This window comes from Apus apus, chromosome 10, assembly GCF_020740795.1.
Source record: "Apus apus isolate bApuApu2 chromosome 10, bApuApu2.pri.cur, whole genome shotgun sequence".
NCBI classification, from domain to species: Eukaryota; Metazoa; Chordata; class Aves; order Apodiformes; family Apodidae; genus Apus; species Apus apus.
Window position 1 is genome coordinate 537797 of NC_067291.1, and position 23019 is coordinate 560815.

Genomic DNA, 23019 nt, shown 5'->3' on the forward strand with positions numbered 1-23019 from the left:
CCGTTCCCAGGCACGGGGGCCAGAAGGGCTATTTTTAGAACCGCCTTTTGCTTTCGCGATTTTTTTATTTTTATATTTTTCGGTTTGTTTTTTTTTCGTTCTTTCTCCCCTGCTCCTCAGCTGCGCTGCCCTAGAAGCCCTCGGGAGAAAAGGGAAACGAGCTGAGGCTGCTTGGGAGGGCGTCAGGAGCACCCCGGCACAGGGACCCGCTGAGCTGAGCCAGACACCCCTCCGGGAGCCCCTAGACCCCACTGCTGCAATTCCATCAAGCGGCAGCTCCCGTTGTAACATCCCACCCTGCTTTTATCCCGCCAGGCCAAAGCAGCCCTTGTTCCCACGGCTGTTTTAGCAGGTACAGATAAGGCCACAAAAAGCCCCCGGCAGCCCCAGCCTGCAGCGGGGGAGGAGCTGGGCAGGCTGCAGCTGCAGCGGACGTTTGCCTTCTATGGACATCTCCTCACTGCACGGCTGGAACGGCCCTGGCAGGGAGAAGGGAAAACACAAACACCCAAAAAAGTTCATGGTTGACCTCCCAGAGGCCTCCACAAGAGCTCATCTCCAAGACATGCCCCTGCAGGCAAGGACTTGCCCTTCTCCTAGAAGGAGATGCCCCAAGCCCACTTGTGATCCTCAGCAGCAGCCTGGAGGAGCCAGGGCTGGAGTTCTGGCCAGGGAGGGGAAGGGGAACACCAAGCCTGAAGCATCCCAACCCAGCGCCGGGGAAAATTAAAATAACAACAAAAAACCCTACTCCAAAAACAAAACAAAACACCAACACACATCAGAGCACAGAAAAAGAGTCACAGCAGCCTCTGGGTATATTTTGTTGTTGTTGTTGCATTTCATATATTATCCAGTTTCACATTCTCATAGGATCAGCAATTATATAGCAACTTATTCTCAAATCTTTTAATACAAGCGAGACAGCCATGGTCATATAATACTTAAAGCACTTCAATACCAAGCAAGAAGATGCTAAAACAAAAATTGCACAATTTCTTGTTTACTATTGCCTGACTGAATCATTGTTACAGAAGACAACCCTTCTCTTTCAAGCTTTTAACTAAACATTAAACTTATCTTACAGGATTACACTTTCTCTTTAATAATAATAATAATTAATTGCACACAAACACACAAGAAATTCTTTATGATGCATAAATATTTCCTTATTACACATGGTACAAAAATACTCGTACTTTTTTGTTCGGTATTCCCATAAGGATGGCTAATTATTTGGCAGGACTGGATGCTCTCCAATCAGAAGGATGTGGAAAAAAAAAAAGTAGTGAGATATTTTACAGCTGTTCTATATATAGAAGTCTGAAGAAGAAGAAAAATAATATAATAACCCTGACTTTAAAACCAGAAAAGAAGGGATGAGAACAGAAACCCAGTGCATTGTACTTGGGGGGAGGGAAAGAAAAAAAAAAAAAGGCAAAAACCCCACATTTTTTAAATTTTTCTGGTTGTACTGGGAAGGGGAAGGAGGAGGTGGGAGAAGGGGTGAGACAAGGACAGTTTAGTATTTCTCAAAGCCAATTCTTCACCAAAGCAAGATGAAAACTTTGCTGGATCAATCCGTTGGGCCAAGACCTGTTGCTAACAGTTACACAAACGCTAGAACAAACAAACTTACACTCACACATACACAAGTTAAGTGTTTTAATTCATGCCAGAAAACATGCAAAACCCATCGCCTTTCGTTTCGTTCGGCCGAGCCACCGGGGCAGGGCGAGCCCGGGGAAGCCCAGGACTGAGCCCCCCGGCTGGGTTTCGGCACAGCTGGATGGCGAAGCTCAGGCAGGGAGGATGTCCTGGGGCTGGAGGGAGGGCAAGAGGATGGAGGAGGAGGGATGGAGGCGGCGCACGGCCCGCGGCAGGGGGGCCGCGGCGGCTTCAGAGTCCGGGGAGGGGGATGCTGGCAGCCCCGGGCCGGGCGCCTTGTCCGCTGGCCGCCAAGCAACCGAGAGGAGCCGGAGCGCTCGTCCCTGGCACATCCCTCCACGGAGGGGCAGGGGGAGGAACACAAGCCAAGGAGAGACGCTGCGGGAGAGGAGCAGAGGTGAGCGGGGCTGGCTGGACCCGCAGCCCTTTCCCCTCCCCCCCCCCTCCGGGGATCGACGGGTCTCCCCGCACCCAGCGGGGTGGATCTGGTCCCACCACCCATCCGCATCCTTGGGGGGAGGGGGGTCCAATTGTCCTGCATCTACAGGGGGTTGAGCCCGAGCTCCCCTCCCTTCTCCCCACAAGAGCCCAGGGGTGAGCAAGACAAGGACCCGACTCCAAGCGTATTTAATTACTTACTAATGAACTAACAAAACTGACGAGACTTCCATCCTTGCTGGGTAGCTTCAGAGGGAGGGTACCAGCGCATCTGGAAAAGAAAGCCATGCCAGAGGTTCATGATCCAGGATTACCTCAGCCAGAGCCCAAACCTCCAGCTCCTTCAGGCCACATTTAAGGTACACTGAATAGAGACGTCCCCAGCGGGTGAAAGGAGGCCCCAGGGTGAGCCCCAAATAGTCCTTGAGTAGCATCCCAACCTGGGGCTGCACCATCCCAGCACTACCTGGTGGGCCAGCCCCACACTGGCCAGCTCTGGTGGCTCAGACAAGGACAGGCTCAGGCTCAGTAGGCACTGGGACCTGGCCAGGTCTTCCCTTAAGAAGCACAGCAGGACTCCACGTGTCTAAGAAGGACCACCTCATATCCAGGCTTGCCTCAACATCTCAAGTACTTTCTGCCTATTGGCATAACCAGAAGATGCCCCCAAGTTCACACCCAGGCCTGGACCCAGCTCACTACCACATACAAAAGCACCACCACTCCAGCTAGGAAAGCTCCTCACCACCAAGCTGTAACATTTACCACTGCACAAGTGTGTCCAAGGAGGGGCTGTTTCTACCCTCCCCCAGGCACCTCAGGTTTACATCTTCCTCCTGTTCAGGCTCAGACAGGGCAGAGGAAGCTCACTTTGGGGATACAGCTGCCCAAGCTGGTGGCCACACTGCCCTCAGCCAGCAGAAGGAGGCATCTCAAGACCACACATTCAAATCAGACCTCTACATGACATGCACAGGGTAAGAACTGGCTCATCCATCACAGAAGAGACCCATGAAGTTTTCTGAGCCACAACCCAACCATCAGAAGAGGCTCCAGGCAGCCCACATCACAGGAAAAACTTGGTAGAGCAAGACTTGGAGGATTCCCTGGCAGGTTGTTGTTGCCACATCTACTGCTCAGGCCTGCTCCTTGCTGAGGAAGGACTGCTGGATGGGGAACCAACAAGCAGATGTGGGAACAGGAACTGCACAGACACTGTCCAGCCTGTCAGTAGATGTAGCAATGCCCAGTAGAATAGCACTGGACATCCAGATGCTCCTGTTTGGTCTGCAAGACTGTTACATCAGGCTGGGCTGAGTGAGCAGCTTCATGCCTGAGAGCAGCAGGAGATGAGTCTGTGCCACTTGACTGAGCACAGACCCAGCAGCAGGAGCTGCTGGTGGAGCTGGGTCGTGCTGCTGCTTCAAAGGGAGCTGAGACACAACAGCCATCCCTGCTCTCCTCCCGCCCCAGCTGATGGGAGGAGAGGATGGGCATCAAGAGCAGCAGGCACATTCAGGGCTCTGGGTAGCAGCAGAACTGTGGACTTGGCTTTAAGATGGGTATAAAAGAGGCAGAAACCCTCCTAGAGCCCAGCAGGAACTGTTCCCCTTGCCAGACCACCCTGGCAAGGTTGGCCCCTTACCTGAACGAGCCTGACTAGATGCTGCCCTCCCAAGCACATGCACCACTCCAGGGCCAGAGGGGAAAAACAGTCTTTCCAGAGCAGCTCCAGCTCCACCAAGAGGAACCCTTGGCTGAGGACAGGCAGACTTTCTTGAAGCAACATCCCAGGTCAGTTGGGCAAAGGCAGAGCTGCAGCCCAAGCATCTAGTTTGGCAGAGGCTTTGGGGCTCATCTAACCACAACATTGCTGAGGTGTTGCTGTCACAGCAGCAGGGCTGTGCTGCCAACCTCTGCCAGGGCTCTTGCCAGAGACATGTCAAGGAAGCCACTCCAGGTTGAGAGGACACCTGGCAATGAGGGGGAACAGGAGGTACTGGATGGCACACACAAGTCTTGCTGCAAAGTTACCCAGGAGTGGAGGTGCAGACCTGTGTCCCCAGCCCCAGCTGCATGAGACCTCCAGAAGTTGCACATGGCTTTTCAGAAGAGACAAAGCAGAAGACCAGAGCACTCAGAAACTCTATGAAAGCCCTTGTATTACTCTCCAAGCTCGGCACATCCTCAGAGGGTCCCTTCAAACCCCTGTAAGAAGCAGAAGTCTGACACTCAGAGGTGCAAAGCCAGAGGCTTTGTGGTCATTCCTTTCCACAGAGGCAGGTGGCAAACAGCCAAGACCTCAGCAGCTTGGCCTCCTCCGAGCAACTGAGGGGACAACAAGCACATACCTCCCAGAAAGCACAGCTGCCTGCCATGGCCTTGTCCTCCCTCCACCATCACAAGGGCTGCAATGCCATGAACTGAGGTCCCTGAGCTCATGCTTGAGGCTGTTCAGGTCCCTCCTCTTGTGATGACTTCTACAAGGGGGAGCCCTGGAGTTTGCAGAGACTGTCTGCTAGCAGGAACCTCTCATCAAGTCACATCTGCTGGATGCCAGGCTCCTGTCTGTAGCCAGGCACACTGGGCTGGTCACACTCCTTCCAGGCACCTTCACAAGGCAAGTGGGTGCCACCAACTCAGCTCCCAGCTGGCTCTGTGACAAGCAGCCAGGGGCATCCCTTGGTTGGAGGGAATTGAGGGCATGAACATTATTACCAAGACCCTCTTCCCCAGTGAGGGGTCCCACCTAGTGCCATGACCAACATGTCATCTTGGTGCCACACAGACTGTGCCTTCACTTCTCCAGTTGCCTGTGGGAAGGACACAGCTCAGCTGCACCCTTGCTGCCCAGCCTGGGGCCACCACGATGCTCTGGGCATGGTCATCTCCTTGCACTGACATAGGCAGGAAGACACACAGCCCAGCACCACTGACACCTCATGGGGTCACCACGGGGACCAGTGCTACTCACTCCTCCCAGCCCTGTCACCAGGAGGTGCTTGCTCAGCAGTCACATCTCAGCAGCCAGCTGTCCTCCTCCACAGCCAAGGACTTCCCCTCCAGCACCCCTCCCCTCAACAGCTGGAAGTAGCTTCCTCTTGCCCAGCAGCAACAGGACACTCCCCTGCATCCCTTAACCCTGAGATGTCTCCATGCCACACTGTGCTCAGAGCTGGCCTGACCCCACTCCCCAAGCCTGGTAGCTTTCCATCCTCTCCTCAGGGGGTCTGAGCCACCTTCCACCCCATGGACACACCCCATCCCAAGCCTGGTCAGAGCCTCCAGAACCTCCAGTTTCAAAATAAATCCTGCTTTTCTCCTAAACACACACTGCTCCTGGCTCTGGCACTAACAAACCTCCACCTTTGATGGGACTGCCTCTCCTTGCCCTTCTCCTGTAGGTCTCCAATGCTTGTACACACAAACCCGATGCCAGCAGTGCAGCCCTGCAGCAGAGGGGCAGGAGCTCATGCAGATGTTATGACCCTGGGTGCAGGCCAAGGCCCTGACATGCTGAGGGAATGAGCTGCCAGGTCTTTGAGCCTGAAGAAGGGTTAAGGGCTTGCTGGGATGAGGGAGGAACAGCCCCTCACTAGGAGGGATGCTTGTGAAACCAGGGGGAAGCACTAGAAGAACCAGATGGGAGGCAGCAGCTAGCCAAGAAGACATGCTCTTCAAGACAGTGGCACCCAGCAGGACAGTTGTCTCTTCATATCAGAGTGTCTCAGGCACCTTAGTTTTGCCAAGGAGCAGAGACTCTGCAAAGGGAGAGGGGGGGATGGGACTCCAAAAGCCATCTGGAAAAGGAGACCAGCACCAGAAAAGACTGCATCTCTTCTCTTGTCCCAGGAGGACTGCAACCCAGAGCACTTCCCTGGAGGGAGCAAATTTCTATGAGGGCTTTCAGAAGATCTGTTCTCTCTCAAAACACTACACAACTGCAAAGGAGGAAGCTGAGAAAGAGTGGAGTCATCCAGCAGTGGGCCAGGAAAGTGGAGCAAGGGAGACTTTTACTGGAAGAGATACAGTTGTTTCTGGAGTCACATTAGTTCACAGTTGGAAAGGAGTCTGGCCACACCACTGCAAACATCTCCTGCTTGCCCACCTGTAGGAAGAGGTGCAGCACCAGAGAGGCAGCATCAGACAACTGCAGCCAGCCTTATACTGCCACATTCAACATCTGTCCCAGAAAACAGCTGGAAAAGAGAAATTTGTGCCACTTTCTGGAGCCCAGGTGGAACACCCAGAAGTGAAGAGCCTCCCCCATGCCACAGCTACACAAAAATCACCAAGAAATAATCAATGAGACAGTTAAGCAGCCCATCAGTTCTTCACTCTCCTTGTCAGGTCCTTCATTGCCTCTCCCAGTTACCCTCAGAATGAAAGTGTCCTTGTCTTGCCAGTTGTTCTCATGGATGGAGAGCGAGTCCTTCAGCAGGGTAAAGAGGAAAGGGAAGGAAGGACTGAATACACAGCTCCATCCTCAAGTCACCTCCAGCTTGAATGACTGGCCTTTCCTCCTCAGTTACTGCCAGGTCTATCTTTGCTCTGCAGTCAGCATCTGGGTGGTGGAGGCACCATCCCTGGATGTGTCCAAGGAAAAGCTGGATGTGGCACTTAGTGCCATGGTCTGGCTGATGTGGTGGTCTTAGGTCATAGGCTGGAGTTGATGATCTTAGAGGCTTTTTCCAGTTTTGGTGATTCTGTGATCCCACAGAGCTCAGAGCTCTCCCCACAACTGGGACAAACCCAGTCACCTCCACAGGCACCAGAAAGGCTCCCAGTGCAGGCAGAGACAAAACCCTTCACTGTGCCCCTGGGAGCTGATAAGACCCCAACCAGCACATTCAAGAACTGCATCTAGTTACCAGCTACTGACACGCCAAGTGTCATTGCCAGTTGGGCTGCTGGGACCTGCTTGCCCCAGGGAGCCGCCAACACTTCATGGTCACCACTTCCCCCAGGCTGCAGGTCACTGGGTGCAAGCCATGGGCAGAGCAAGAGCTGCTCTGCTCCACATGGAAACACAGCTGATGGGAACACGACCCAGGGCAGGCAAGGACAGCCTGCAAAGGTGCACCCACAAGGCACTAATGTCATCCACTAGTGCTCTCTGGACACATACTTCCAGTCTCAGCAGAGAGTTCACCCAAAACACCCATTTCCAGGATCCTTCAGGGGGCTGGGTTGAGGAGAATAATGTCCAAATGCTGCACAAGAACCAAGCAGTTCAGCCCACCACCAAGAACACCTCCCTGCAGCCCAAGCAAGCCCACATTTCTCCCCAGGCAGCTACAGCAGGGGAGAGCTGGGGAACCAAAACATCTCACACCGTGGTGAAGCGCACAGATGACAGGTGCTGGTCCATCCTGTTGCTTAGAAGGGTCACCTCAACAGGTCCATCCTTTGCCCTGTGCCCCCCTGGGCCTTGGGGCACCCTGTGCTACAGCTGGTAGGGACATACCCATCTTGCAGACCTCAGCCAACAAGTGTTTTCCTTTCCCCAGAGCAGAAGCCAATTGTGCTGCTTCTATCTGGCTTGAGCCAGCCAGGGAGGGCCAGTGCTGGCCATAGGAAGTCTCCTTCTGAAGTCACCTCAGCCCAGTTCTCTCATCAGGAGGGACAGTGAGAATTGCTGCTCAGCAGATACCTGGAGGACCTAAGAGCTGCCCCTGTCTGACTAGAGGGAAACAGGAGAGCTTGTTCAGGGCTGCTTGGCCAGCCTGTGCCAGCACTTAGTCACTGAGTTTAGGACAACATTGTAGCCATGAGTCTTCAGAAGAGCTTCACATCTGCAGTAAGCCTGGAGATTGCCCAGAAGAAGTAAACCTGGTAAGTCATAGAATCATAGACTGGTTTGGGTTGGAAGGGATGTAGAAAGTCATCTAGTTTCAACCCCCCTGCAAGGGCAAGGGCACCTCCTACTAGACCAGGTTGCACAAAGCCCTGTCCAACCAAGTCCTGCATGACAGCCCTCATGAACAGGCAACAAGATCTGTCATTGTCCCCAGCCTCCCATCCCAGGAAGGGTCTATCAGAGCTCAGCTGCCACTATATGAAGTCCAGCAGATTTTGTAGATGGGATGATGAAGACAATCCAGAGGTCACTGGTGCACAAAGGCAGGATCCCCATTGATCCAGCAGATCTCCATGGTAGCCACTGCTTGATGCTCAGGCAGGCTGGTGGCACCCAGGTGGCCACACAGGCACCAAACAGCAGCATCCCAACAGGAAACAGGATTTGAGGAGGAGCAGAGCACCAGGGCCCACCCCAGCACATCTTCCCACATCCCCAGTTCTCTAGGGCCAGCACCAGATGACAGCCACTGGGATCTGCCTCAGGTCCATCCAGTACTGCAGCCACCACTCAGGAGATCCAGCCTGCTCTGAGCCAGCCCAGGCAGCAAATGAGGGAAAGTTGTTGGGTTTTTTTGAGCACTGACCTCCCCTTCCATCGATGGGCTCTGCCTCCACCTCTTCCCAGGGTACTGGGAAGCCTCAGGGTCCTGCTGGGCTCTTACACCACCACCACTGTGTAGCCAGGATCCAGGACTGCTCCTTCCACCCATCACTTACTTGGACAGGTCCCAGCTTCAGAGGCCCACCTCCACCATCTCCTCCAAGCCTCCAGACATGGCTGCAGCCAGCAGCAACAAGATGGAGGCTCTGAGGACACCTTGGGCAGCCAGCCCCCAATAGGATGGGCAGCTGTGAACTTTCAGCCCCTGACCTGCTCTCTGCCTTAGAAGCATCTACCACAGATGGTCTCCCAGGCTCTGGGTACCAAACACATCAGCCAGATCTCCTACAAACACCATGTGATAACCACCACCAGCCTTGCCCACATTCTTACAAAACAGTCCTTCACTTAGTCCCTGCTTTCTGGGGCAAGTCCTGCCCTCAGAAGTGCTGCTAAAGCATCTCTCTGCAGAAGAGCTCCAGAAGCATCAGTGTGTCTGATATGGCATCTCCTACTGCCCACTCAGATCTTGGCTTGGAGACACTCCAAAACAAGTGGCTTCACAACAGACACCCAATGCAGTCCAACTCTGTCACACAGGCAAGGGATGAAACTGTCCACCAGGTCCCAGGAGAACAAGAAAAGATGTGTCACTGTCTCTATCCCTGTGTCAGGCCTCGCCCATCTCCCCAGGAATCCAGTTCTGCACATCTTTGCACCTCCACAGTCTTCTAAGGGCAAAGGCAGACCTGGGACCCCATCTTCGATGACTTCTTTCCCCACCATCGCTGCCACATGGAGGTGGGGTGGGAAGTCTGTGCAGAACCACTGCAAGAACAGAGCCAGGACTCTGTTAACTTCAGAGTTGACCACAGCAACCACCCTCCCTGCCAACCAGCCCTAGGCCAGACCACCTTCCCTCTTCCAGAGCTCCCAGTTCCCTACACCCCTCCCAGCTCTCCCAGGCCGTCGATTCCCTTCATTACAGCTCATGGGACCCACAAGCTGCCTGTGCCCTCAGGCTGGAAGAGAGAGGCAGAGCTCCAGGTAGGAACTTGCTCCGTTTCCAGTAACTGGAGAGGAAAGAGGTGAGATTAGACCCAGGAGGAGGGGCAGGGTCTGTCCCACTACGCAATTCAGGAACAAAGTGACCGGCAAGTGCTGTTGTCTAACGTGCCCGCTAGAATTTAGTTGTGTGCTGTCACTGTCACGTCACTCACCTCCCCCACCGTGTGCCAGGAGTGAGGTCAAGGTGTATTTCTGGTTGCCCTCAAAGGGTCGTGGTTGGGGAGAAACCAGGTTTCTTTCAGGCCGAGCAGCAGGGTTGTCTCTGCCCCGGCTCAACCAGGCTGCTCCCCTCCCAGCGGCAGGACCTGGCCGAGCCTGGCTCAGCTGGGAGGAGCTGATGTAAGATGGTGCCATGCTGAGTGCGCCATGTCAGGTGCTGCCAAGTTGGAGATGTGGGTTAGAAAGAAGGCCTGGTATCTCATTCCCCAGGCTCTGGTGGGTGGGTAGCGTGAGGCCCATGCACTGGGTTGCCAAGGAGATACGGGCTACAGAGATGGGCAGAAGCTTGCAAATCCCATGGTGCACCTTGGAGGAGAGATGGTTACCTTACCAGTCTTTCCAGACGTGGCTGCCATCATGCTTAACACTTCTAGGAATGGAGCTGTAGTACAGCCACTCCACTAGTTGCAATAAGGCATCACTAGGGTGTCCCCATCTCCAGGGACAGCTCTGAGCTTCAGGGCTAGCCTGCGCTGGCATCATGGCTGGAGGTCACTAGGGACATCAAAGGAGGGATTTGAGAGAGGGTGGGAGGGAGGGAAGGCAGATGGGACAGTCTTAAAGTCAGTGGAGTCTCCACAGATAGAGGCTCTCAGCAGGGCAGGGTCAGGCCACAGTGGCAACTACCACAGCCTGGTGCCTGCTGGGGCACCTCGGTGGCACAGCAGTGCCAGGAGCAGCAGCCAGTCACCCATGGCTCCCAGCACACCAGCCACGACCAGGCCAGCCTTGCACCATCTCCAGCCCTTTGTCACTTCTGCCAGCCCTCTGGGCAGCTCTAAAGGAGGTTGCCTGGGTGCAGCATCAAGGGTGGCCATCTCCCCACAACCAGACGTGGACACAGAGCTGCAACAGGATGAGCAGCTCAGGTCTAAAAGTGTTTTGCAACAAGTTCTCAGCTTAGCTGCTGCCTTCAACTCCATGCCTGCTCCAGGACTGAGGTCTATGGAGCTGCTGCAGTTCTGGCCATCCCTATGAATGTCCTCCAGCCAACACTAGTCTCAGGAGGAAGAACTGCAGCTGTCCTGGAGAACATCCCACCAACCTCTACTAGTGCGAGCAGGGGGCTCAGCACACCAAGACCAAGGTTTGAGATTTCAGCCCAGTTTGTGAACAAAAGTCATCCCACTACCTCGCTCCACCCTGCCTGGGCTCTGCAAGGGAAAGGGCTCCAGCCTGGAGACGAGGCAGCTCCGAGCTGCAGCCTGAGTAATGTTTAACCCCACAAAACTTTATTGGTAATGTATCCTGCGCCAGAATGTCTCCCTGCCAGGTCACCACCAGCTCTAGCACAGGGCAGTGAGGAGCAGCTGCAACTACTCAGCCAGTCTGGCTGCTCTTCTCTTCAGGCTGCTCTTCTCTTCAGAAGAGAGCTGGGTCTGACCATGGCCCGGAGGGGCTACACTGGCTCCCTAAGTCTTGGGGGCACATCATCACTTATAGACATTGTTGGGCAGGGAGTCCTACCTACATAGGGAGCTCCCTGGAGCCTCAGGGTCATTCTTCAGGCCAGAAGACCTCTTTGAAAGCTAAGCTGGCTGTCCAGAACAAGTAGCTTGCCAAATGGAGGGCAGGAACCACATTAGGAGACCAGAGTTCCTCCCCCACTTCACACCATAAAGTTTTGGTAAAGACCTCTCACACACATGGTCCCCAGTCACTGATGCTCATCCTTGAAGGACCTGCAGTAGTCATTGCACCTCCCTCAACCACCTCAGCCAGGCCAGAGGGCTTTTTTCCAGGTCCTCCCTACCAGGGACAATTCAACTGGCAGCAGCCCTTGGCTCCACCACCCTACTTGCAAGGGGCAGGGAAGGAAAGACAACTGCTCTGTTGGGTTGCCAGGGAGCAGAGCACGCTCAGATGCTCCTGTAACTGTGGGCACCATCAATAACTTGGAGAACACAAGCAAGCACGACTCTCCCACAGTGAAGGACCAGCCTACTTGAAAGAGCAGGCTAGCTCTGGAGACCCTTGGAAGAACAAGCCAGTGCCTGGTCCTTCCCTGGGCCCCAAGTACCTCTTGCCTGCTCTGCAGGAGCTTCAGACCAACCAGCTCACCAACAGAAGGGCAAAAGCAGCAGAGGCCTGCGAGTGTGTGAGGGGCGGGACACACAAGCCTACAAAAGCCAGGAGCTTGCATCCGTGTTGCATCTGGGAAACAAACTTGGGTTGAAGCTGGGCAGTTACAGTCAAGACACTTGCAGGAGTAAGAGGATGCCAAAGGGCCAACTGAACTGGCCACCAGGCAGGTGGACAAGGTGAGGGGACACAGCTCTTCTTCCTCTCCATTGAAGCAGCAAAGGGTGGAGCTAAACAACCTACTAGGCAGGGCAGAGAGCAGAGGTTATGCCTCAATGCTCTGGGGTCTAAGCCCCCAGCCCCACTGCCCCAGTCCCACATGGCACTACTAGAGGAGCAGAGACTGAAGCAGACAGAGCAGAGCTGGCTGGTACCACCAAGCAGGCTAAGGACAGGAGCTCCAGCTTCTGAATGAGTGTTCCAAACCAAGCACCTTAGCCTAAAATTACGACACTAGTTCTCTGCTTTGGCTTCCCTTTGCATTTCCAAGGTTTAAGCAGGGGTGTTTGTCTCAGTACATTAAAGCACTCCAGCATCAGACCACTGCAGGCATCCCTACATCTCCAGCACTTCCATCAGCCCCCACCCAGTGACCCTCCATCCAGCAGCCAATGACCCATCCCATGGGAGCTCCATGCTATGGCCAGGCTTTGATCCCTCATCTCCTGCAGGACATCCCCCTCTGGCTGCAAAGGCATTTGAGTGGCTTAGCCCCAGGGGGTTCCAGCTGAGCCCCACCCAGCCAAGCCTTCCCTGTGACTTCAAGGAGGAAGTTCTTTAGCTCTTTGACTTGCTGGCCATAGCATCTCCTCCCAGCAGTCCCACACCACAGTTCTCCAGGCATGGGAGCCAGCAAAGCCAGCCAGAAGCTGAGCCCAGACTTTCTCCCCCTGCCTGCATCTAGCAGGGAAGGAGGCTGGACCTTGGGCTCCGAGATCACCAGCCAGCTCTGGCTGCTGCTGACCACGTTGCCCTCTCCCCTGCGGTCTGCCCAGGGCCCCCACCCCACCTCAGCTGGGAGGGGGCTTGGCCCAGGAGCCAAGGAGCAGAGGGCAGGGTCAAACCAGCCCAGCAGAGCCCCACGGGAGGACAGGGGAGAGAGCAGAGCGCGGCTCCTGGCACGGGAGGCAGGGAGCAGCTCACCTGAGCGTGAAGAGCAGCAGCGGCCGCGGCGGCCGCCGGGTAGGTGAAGGCGGCGTGGGGGATGGCGGGGGTGAGCTCCGTGGTGTAGAGGGGGTAGGGGGCCCAGGCCTCGGGGGACGCGGGGATGAGAGCCGCTCCAGTCAGGTCATCTAGGCAGGAGAAGAAGAGGTGACAGCATCTCAGTAGCTGGCCCTGACAGCCCACCCCAGGGACAGGCTGGGGGGGGTTCCAGCCCCAGCCCTGCCAGCCCAGGGAGGTGACACCCCTGCAGCAGCGCTGCTGCCTCCTGCCCCTCTGGCCCCCCAGCCAAGAGAAACACGCTCCCTTGCTGCTCGTTGCCCCACGTGGGCTTTGGGCGGGCTGGTGAGGGCACGTGGCACAGGGCTGGTGCCACAGGATGGCAGGACAGCAGGTGGGCTCCCAGCACCACGTTACAGGCTGCCCAAGGAGCCTCAGCAGGGCTGCCCCCCCATCAGGCCCTGCTGAGGGTGCAGTGCCAGGACTCATCCTCCCTGCTTCATACCTACAGGTTTAAAGGACTTAGGGTATCACTTGAGCTCCCCAAGCCAACACTGCTCTCCCAATACTTCTAGTATCAGTCAGATGCCTGCAACCCTAACATGCTGACCTTCCTGCACCTGGCAGGTTTCAGTGGGCATGGTTTCCTTCCCAGCAGCATTCCCAGGGTTGGGCGCCTCCCAGTTTGGACCAACCGTGACATGGAAGTGCCTCCCAGCATACTCACAGGGGTCTCGTGCAATGAAGTGTGCGCCCAAGGCAGGGTGGATATTGGTGGGGTTTGGTGTGGCCATCAGCTTGCTCTTGGCCATCTTCGTGTTGGCTTTAGCAAACTCTAACCGCAAGGTCTGGGGGTTCTCCGGGTCGAAGCGGATGCCCTGACACAAAGACAGCACAGGATTCTCTCAGAGGTGAGGTTTCCAGTTTAACTACAGGTTGTGTCTACCCATGGAGCAAAGCCCAACAGGGGAACCAAGGCCATCATGCTGCAGTCAGATAGCCCAGGGGTTTTGTCACCTCATGGCACCACTCAAGCTCCCACATGGTTGTATTTCTACGTTTAGCTGGCTCAGGATCACTGCTTCCCTCCTCACGTGCCTGTCACCAACCAGCACAGCAGGGATGGCCACCAACACTGGCCAGGAAATATCTGTCTGCTGGAGCTGGGAGAACCCCACCTATACTGAAGCTCCTGCATCTGCTGCCAGCCTGGACAGAGACAGGCCCCAATGCCCAAGGCAAGGTCTGCAGCTGGGCAGAACCAGATCAACATGTGTTGCTGCCTTGATCCTGCTGACTTCTGCAGGACCACATGAGATGGAACTAATTTGGGGCTATGCCTGCCATGCTGACCATCCTCATGTCTTTGTCTTGGGCTGCAGCAGTTTGGAAATCCTGGAACAGGCTAAAGGAGCCTGTACCAGGCTGCTCTGGCCCTGCCTCATGTCCTACCATGGAAACTACAGCATGGGAATGCTGGTTTCCTTCCTTTCTTAAGCAAATAGTTTCTGGCTGCAGAGGTCCTGGCAGGCTGGAGACCTGAGCAAGGACCTGCTCTGCTGAACAGCCACACACTTCATCAGGCAATTTGGTCAAGTGAGGCTGTCACCAGGCCACTGGCCCAAGGCAAGACCTACAGCCACATGATAGACTACCTGTGCATGGAGCCTCCTTGACTGCCCACACACCCTGGTGAGCTTAACCCAGAGCCTCAAAAAGCTGATGCTAAACACAGGTTGAGCTCCACACACCTCTTCAAAGAATTAAATGTGTCAAGTAGGTTTCACCTTATGCCTTATGGGAACCACTTCTGTCCCCAGCAATGTTCTTCTCCTTGCCTTGCCAAGGGTTGGCTCCTCAGAGAAGACCTGCCTGCTTCAAGTACTCCAAGCCAAGGTCAGGTCAAGCAGTGAGGGTAGGAGAATCCCCCATCTGAGCACTCAGTGTAGATAGCAGGAGAAAAAGCTCCTCAAAGAGCAGCTCTGGCCACACACATCAGTAACAAACAAGGGAATCCTCTCACTCCACAGCTCTTAGAGGGGGGAGCACTCAATGGATAAGGAACAGGATTCCCAGCCTGGGTCCTACTATCAGAGGCCAACTGCTGAGCAAGGAGGTGTGAGCAAGGAGGTGCATGCCAACTCCAGAAGATAAGTATCTGTTATTTCCAGTGGTCAGCATCATAGAATGACAGACTGGTTTGGGTTGGAAGGGACCTTAAAGATCATCTAGATTCAACCCTCCTGCCATGGGCAGGGACACATCCCACTAGACCAGGTTTCTCCAAGCCCCATCCAACCTGCCCTTGAACAGTTCCAGGGATGGGGCAGCCACAGCTTCCCTGGGCAACCTGGGCCAGGGGCTCACCATTTGCTCAGGCCAACATCAGCCTTAAACAGCTCTCCAGCTTCCACAGTGGGATGCTGAGGGGCCATTTAGCTTCTGTACTCAAGGGCACAGCTGAGACACCCTGACCTTTCCTAGGCTATGGCCAAGCCAACATCCCTCCAGCCCCCAGCTCCAGGTGGAGCTCTACAGAGCACCCAGCCCTCCCACCACAGCAGGTACTCACATTCAAGGCATTCTTTGCTGCTTCAGCACCAGCCCTGCTGTCAAAGGTCACAAAACCAACTGGCTAAAAGAAACAACACTGATTTCAGTGTGGAAGCTTTTTCCAGCTCTCCAAGGTGCCTCACCACCCTCTCCACCCCAGGAAGTTCATAGCAAGCAGAAGAAACCATTTAAAGCTGCAGAGGGTCTTAAAACAGACTTCAAGTAATTGTTCCAAGATTCCTGATCCATGTCTGCTTCCAGCACATCAAAATGTTTTGGTCTTCCTACAGGTGGGGGCACTGCCCACCCTGACAGCCCCCAGCAGGGTACTCCTTGCCCACAGGGGAACCACTGCCTAGATTAGGATGGCTCTGGGGAAGGTTTCTGGCAGCACAGGCTTTGAGACTGAAGCATCAGGTCTCCCCCCAGCCCACATGGGCAGCAACAGAAGACCCAGAGCCATTTGGCACACACTGAGAACTTGGGGCCACCAGGCTGCTGGGTGTGGGCAGAACCCAGCTGCATACATGGTGTTGAACACACACCATGGAATGATGCCTGTGGCCCCTTCCCTGCCCTCCCAGCATGTCTGGTTTTCTAGCTAAAGCCAAAAATACCCCAAGCACTGGAAGAAGGTGTACCTGCTTTGAAGTTAGCTTGATCAATGACCCTTCATAACCCTGGAGAAGAGAAGAAAGCAAATCAGCATAAGGTTCCCAAAGGAGCTGAGCTACAACCAAGATATGACACAACAGGTCCAGGAGCTACTGCAGCACCAAGCCCTGGGCAAGGTGAGGTACCTGCAGCAGCAGGTACATTAATGTCTTCCCTTTCCCACCAAAAGAGAAGACTGAGATGAGCCTAAGGGCCGAGCAGGTATCTCAGACAGCCCTTTGGGAAGAAATCCCATTTTCTAGCTCTTCATCAAATTACTAAGATGAGCACCATGTGCAAACAAGGGAAAACCACTTCCCACTGCCCATGTGGTGATCTAGTGAAGGATGGACAGCTCAGTGGACAGGACACATCCTCGAGGAAGGGCTAGTCCAGCTTGGCTGTGGGGCTCACCAAGCAGCCTTCACCAAGCCTGGAGACAGCATGATTTCAAGAGGCTCCAGGGGTTACTCAGCTGAGAGCAAGCCATGGGATGTCATTCTGGTTTCACACCACATTCCTCAAGCTTTCACAGAATTCCAACCTTCCCACTTTGTCCTTGATGCCCTTGGACAGAGATCTTTGTTTCAAGGTTGGCCACAAGACAGTATCTTTAAGCCTGAAGGAGTCCTTACCTTGAATGGTCGGAAGAGCAGGTAGAGCTCTCTGGGCTTGATATCCACAGGAAGGCCACTGACAAACAGCGTCCGTACCTAGGAGAGAAGCCAACAAGGTCTACTGAAAGGAGATGCTTCACACCAGAACAGGAGCACAGAGCTCAGTTCAGGAGCTTGGTGCAGTTACTGCACCTCACACCAAAGGTAGCCTTGCAGGAACTAGCCCTTCCCTACATGAGAGGAGCAGAGGCAAAGATAAAATGCACTCAGTCCTCCCAGCCACAAAGGCTTTACAAAAACTCCTCCCTAGCAGAACAGTATGGGTCAATGAGGGCAGGGACACTACAGCTTGGCCAGACCCCCATGACTAAAGCTTAAGACTGCTGGAAGATCATACACTGCCAAAAGTACCAGAGTTTGACACATATCAGAGGTCCAGAAGAGACCAGCACAAACCCCAGTTGTCCCTCCTGAAGATCATCTCCTTTTCTTGGCCCATACTGGCATTTACTGATTCAAAGACAGCCCTGGGTTTTGAAAAGCCCCTCACACCTTTGACTTCTGCAAGAGCTCCAGAACACTGCTGGGAGGTGTTTTTTTGGGTCCATCCCAACTCCTTCATCAACACACATCAGATGCTTCAGAAGCTGTTCCTAAACCATCTCTTCTGCTGTTTGTCCTGTTGTGCCCAGCCAAAAGCCACCTGTGCAGTACCAAGTCCACGTAGGCTGTTGGTTTTGCCAAGCTGTAGAAGTTATGTACCTAGTCCAAGTGCCCTCAGCATGTAAAATAAAAACCAGAGCACCAGGGGAAGGTTTCACCAGCCAGTGTGTTGGCATGATCTGTAACAATTCACACAAATAACCAGGAAGAAGAGACAGCTCTGAAGCTCCATGGCTTGGGAGAACTCTGCTCAGCTGTCTGACCAACACAGACACTTCTCCTACACTGGGACACATGGACTGGCAGCCTATTTCCATAGGAAGCAGCGTGATGAACCTGCCAAGACTTCTTGTAAATCAGCACAGACCTAGAAAGGGAAGTTATGCATGACAGAGGTCACCAAGACACTGGTTAATGTTAACAAGGAGCAGGAGACCACAAGAACAGCCACCACAGACAGAGAAGGGAGGGAAAATGGAAGACTCTGGGAATGAGACAGAGCTCTGTGTTCCACTGCATGGGGATGTCACTCACCAAGCCAGTCCCAAACAAGCCACAAGAAGGTCCTGAGACTGCACCAATGCCCAGATGCTCAGAATGGCACCAAACAGGGCCAGATGCTTTTGGGCTGCAAAACACATGGTGGGTTCAGGAGCTCCAAGCCAGACTCCATCTCCTGGCCTGTTTCCATGCTGGAGCAGCCCCATTAAGTTGGCAGGGCAGGAGCAGCCTGCTGCCACATTTTGCTCTTTGCTTGGCCATTTCTCCTTTCCCAGATGAAGTGGGTTGTATCTCCTTAAACCTCTTCTGCCACCAAAGCCAGCAGAAGACACCTACCCTGCTCCTAGGCTGGACACAGCAGCCAACTGAGAACACAGGAGCAGGCAGCAGAGTCCCTGCCCCCTGTGCCCCTTGGGGGCAGTTGCATTCAGACTCCTCCAAGCAGGGAATTTTCTCCCATTTACAGGAGAAGACACACCTCTCCTTGAGCTCCTGTGCCCCTGGCAGCCTTGCCAGGGCAAACAGATGCCTTTCACATCAACTCAGGAGGAAGCTGAAGCCCTCAAGGGTGGGCAGTGATCACGGAAGTCTTGGGGTGCCACCATCCAGTGAACACCCCAGTGGGCTGCTGCCAACCCCCATGAGTGTGCAGAGCCCTTCTCCTGCCTGGCAGATCTCAAGACTGCTGAGGGGTGCAACAACCCATCCCTCCAACACCACCAAGCACCCTTCCCATCCCCTCCTCCACCCCACAGTATGAATGACCCTGCCCCAGCTGCTGCTTTGCCTTGTCTAAGGAAGCAGGATGCTTCTGGGAGCACTCCAGAAACACTTTCCACGGCCAGGCTCAGTCCTACAGTCTCCTGGCACAGCCCAGTCCCTTTGATGCTTCAGTGCCTCACCCAGGGCCAGCACCTGCCCAGATGGAGTGGGCAGTGGCAGGGTCTCTGCTTGCTGGCTGCCTTGGGGACTTTATCACTTGCACATCAGCATGAACTACATGGAGGGCCTGCAGTGCACTGCCAGAAGCTGCATGGCCACCCCTGGCAGGGGAGGACTGTGCAGAGCCTGGTGGCACACACGCCACAGCCACGTGAAGACTCAGTCCCTGTTCAATATTTCAGGATCTGAGTGTGCTCAGGACCCAGAATGGATGTTTCTTCCAAGCAGATAGAAATCTGCATCCTTGATGGGCTTCTAAATGGTCCCATGATGTGTCACTGGGTAAGTCCTTGCGACAGGTGTGACAGAATGGAAGACACATGGTTGCTTGAGGAAGGGGAAGGCAGCTACTCAGAGCCCTTACAGCAGCCTAAGCAGAGGAACTCAAGTGCCCAGGAAAGCTCTCTGCCACAGGGAGCAAGCTCCTGATGCCCCATGAGATGCTGCCAAGCATAGGAACAGGAAACCTTCTCTGGCAGGCCAAAAGCCTCCTTTGGCCTCCAAGCCCAGTCTGTCACCAACCACAGCATTGGAAAGGGGACCCCAGCCAACCCACAGCACCCCACCAAGGGCTGGCATCACCCCAAAGGTAGGGCAATCCCAAATGCCACCAGCTAGGATCTTCAGACAAGGTTCCTCAAGGCTTTCAAGATAAAGAAGGTCCCTGCTCAGAAGACCTTGTTAAGGAGAAGCAATGAGACACAGTGGTTGGTTTTCTGAGACCTCTGCAATTCAGCACATCCATAACTGACCTAGAGAAGGGGAAAGTGAGAACAAGTTATTCAGGGAAGGGAGAGTGAGGCTGGTGAGAGACCTGAGCAATACATGCAGAGTGAGGTAAACAAGAGGGACATTGCTTCTGAGACCAAATGTAAACATGGGATCAGGAGCAATTAGGAAGCAAAGGAGATCTGGGGTAACCCAGAGGAGAAAAGCAAGAAGCAACTTGCCAGTCCGAGCACTCTGTGTGCTGTGGGCAGCCCTGGTCCAGCCTCCTCCCCTGCTTCCAAAAAGAGGAAACTGCAGATGAGGACAACAGTCTCTGGACAAGCATCTTCCAGTGAATTAACTCTCCACTTACCCTGTGCAGCCCCACTAGGACCACCCAGAGCTGATGATTCCAGGCTTGCAGCACTGAACATGCCAAGGCTTCTGCTTAAATAGATTTGCTCCACTTCAGCTCCCTGCCACCAAACACCAGATCCCTGTAGATATTCAGCCTCTCCAAAGAGCAGCTGAAAAAACTACAGGACAAAAAAAAAAACAAAACAAAACAAAAAGACAACCACCACCAATAAAATTATATATATATATCTCCATCCAAAGCTAGATCAGGAGCTGCCTGGGACAAACTGCATGTTCAGCAGGAGCCTGGAGAAGTTACAGCAGAAGCAGACCTCCAGGAACATCCTGCTCTGACTCAAGATGAGATACCAGGTCAGAGCAAGCCCACCTTGCCCAGGACAACTGATCTTACCATGAGGGAGGCAGGGCAGAGGGGCAGGGAGCAGATCTCACCTAGGACAGCCTAGCAGGGTCCTGCTGCTGGAAGCCCTGCAGAAGATGCTTTCCCTTCCCTGCCCCCTCTGGGGATGTCCCCAGTCCAAAACCCAGCAGAGATTCAGGAGAGCCATGGAAAACAGGATTTGTGCCAGGAGAGACAAGACCATCTAGGCCATCTCTTGGAGAGGGAGGACCCCAGCAGAGCTTCCCACGCACAGGGAGGGAGGGACAAGGACAAACCCATTCAGTGCTCAAGTCCTGCAGCAGTACTCACACAGCTGGGCCTCCTTAGAGAGACACCCACGCAGTGTGAGCACAGCCAGGTGCTAAGCACCCGTTCTGAAGAAGCCAAACAGCAACACCTGCCTCTTCCTACCAGAGCCCCAGGACTTCCAGGAGGTCAGCACGAGTCCACAACTTCTGGCCGTGTCTGCTTTTAAGTAAAAGCTCTTGAGAGAGTCCCAAGCAGAGACAGACACTCCCCTGCAGCCCAACAAGGTCAAGTTACATCAGAAATGTTAGATGCCAAGGCATGAGAAGACATCTCTAGCCAGGCTGATCTGGTCCCCAGCACTGGGCTTTTGTTAAGAGACTGCTCCAAACCCGCCCAGAGACCAACAAGGAGACCCTTCTCCCCTACCAGATCAGCCCTTTGGCTGCATGATCCACATCCCTGCTTTTGCACAGCCACTCCAGCCCTCACAGCTGGCTGGGTCCTGGGGCCACACTCCCAGCACCTGGAGCACACAAGCCAGGAGACACCCAAGGGCAGCTGCAGCAGGACCACGTGCCTCATCCACACCATGCCACTGGATGTGACACCCTCCAGAAAGCCACCCCCAGCTATGGACAAGTAGCTTACATTTTTGCCCAGAGACAAGTCACCTCCTGCTCAGACACGCCAAGAAGTCCATGCAACCTTTTTCCTGCACCACTAGCAGAAGGGAGACCCTCCACATCCAGCCAAGGGCAGGAAGAGGCTCTAAGGCAAAAATCCCTGCTCCAGGCAGCCACCCCCAGGTCCCAGTAGCTGAGGCACCTACACCACAGCTCTTCCCATGGGACAACATCCATCTCAGGCACCCAGAACCACTGGCAGAGCCACAGGGGGGATAGAGAGCCCGGCCACCACAACACAGCAAGGGCCACTTGACGCCAGGCTGCTGGAATGCAGAGGCTGCAGCTGCCCCGGAGCCAGGACTTATAAGGCACAGCAGCAAAAAGACTGGAAAACAGGGCCACGGGGAGAGAGAGACTCGGGAGTCCAGCTGCAGGGTTTAAAAGTGGGGCAACACTTCCATCTCCCCACCCCAAAAGTGATGTGGAGCTGCGGGGCTCCTGCCTCCACCACAGGTGCTCCCAGCCCTGGGTAGGTTTGCTCCTTGGCATGCCCAAATCCCAGGAAATACTGGGAAGGGGAAAGCTGGGAGAGTGAGAGGGCTGGTCTGTGCTAGGGACAGTTCAGCAAGAAAGCCTGGGAGCCTCAAGGCCGTGGAGCATGCCTCCCCGGGGGAAGGGGCTTGCTCCTTCACTGCTCTGTGCCTCAGTTTCCCCTCCATCAGCAGAGGGGCTGCAAGACCTGCCTGCAGCTCCAGCACTGGCAGAGCTCTGATGCCCTCAGAGTGCTCATGGGGCCAGTGGGCAGGGTAGCCCCAGCCCCAGTGCAGGATCAGACCAGGAGCTGCTCCAGGAAGCCCCCAGCAGCCACAGGGCATCCCCCCCCCCGACACTGGAAAGATGTTCACCCATCCCCAGAGGGGAAGGAGGGCCTTGAACCTCCCCCAGCACTCCAAGCAAAGAGAGCTTCAGGCATTTCCCTTCCAAATCAGGCTCTTGCACGAAAGGCACCCAAGGAGCAACATCCTGGGGGAGGAAGGCAGCCTGACCACAAGCAAGCCCGAGTCCACAAGCATTTTGTCCCCCCAGACTGGGGTGTTTCCCATGAGATGCTGCTGGGTAAGCCTGTGCCCAGCACTGCTCTTGCCCCACATCAGGCAGGGGGACATGAAGGGACTAGGTCATCCCTGTGGTGGGGGCAGGAAGGTGTGAAGGGGAAGCAGGGAGAGGCACCAGCTCCTGCCCCGGGGGAGCAGGAAGCACATGGGAGCTGATAAGTCCAGGGGCAGCACCCAAGAATAGTCCCCAGCCCCGGTGGAGGAGGCGCTGCTGGGACGGCTCTGCCACAGGGACTGCCCTCTGCATCCTGCCCCTGCCTGCCTGGGGGATCTCATGGAAAGGGTGGCACCTTGGGCCACGGCAGGGCTTCAAGGCTGTTGAAACATCTGCGGAGGCCAGCCCTGCAACCCCCAAGAGATTCCTGTCCCAGTCAGGCAGTTCTCCAGCTGAAGGAGATGAAGGTTGAGCACCCTCAGGACACCATCTCAGCCTTCCACCTCACCAAGAGGTCTGAGCTAGAGGAGACACACACACAGTGGTCACAGACAACATGCTAAGAACACTCACATCCCTGCCTGCACTAATCCCCTG

At 54.8% G+C, this 23019-nt stretch overlaps 1 protein-coding gene across 1 annotated transcript in view; it reads right to left on the minus strand.

Annotated features, from left to right (window-relative positions):
* Positions 1-795: 795 nt before the first annotated feature.
* Positions 796-23019, minus strand: part of RBPMS2 (RNA binding protein, mRNA processing factor 2) — a 28579-nt gene continuing 6355 nt past the window's right edge. Inside the window, exons 2-8 of the mRNA XM_051628783.1 lie at positions 16942-17019; positions 16294-16332; positions 15672-15734; positions 13827-13977; positions 13082-13230; positions 2308-2377; positions 796-2046 (exon numbers count right to left, since the gene is read on the minus strand). Coding sequence (XP_051484743.1) covers positions 2315-2377; positions 13082-13230; positions 13827-13977; positions 15672-15734; positions 16294-16332; positions 16942-17019 — 543 coding nt within the window. The 3' untranslated portion in view covers positions 796-2046; positions 2308-2314. The remainder of the gene's footprint in view (positions 2047-2307; positions 2378-13081; positions 13231-13826; positions 13978-15671; positions 15735-16293; positions 16333-16941; positions 17020-23019) is intronic.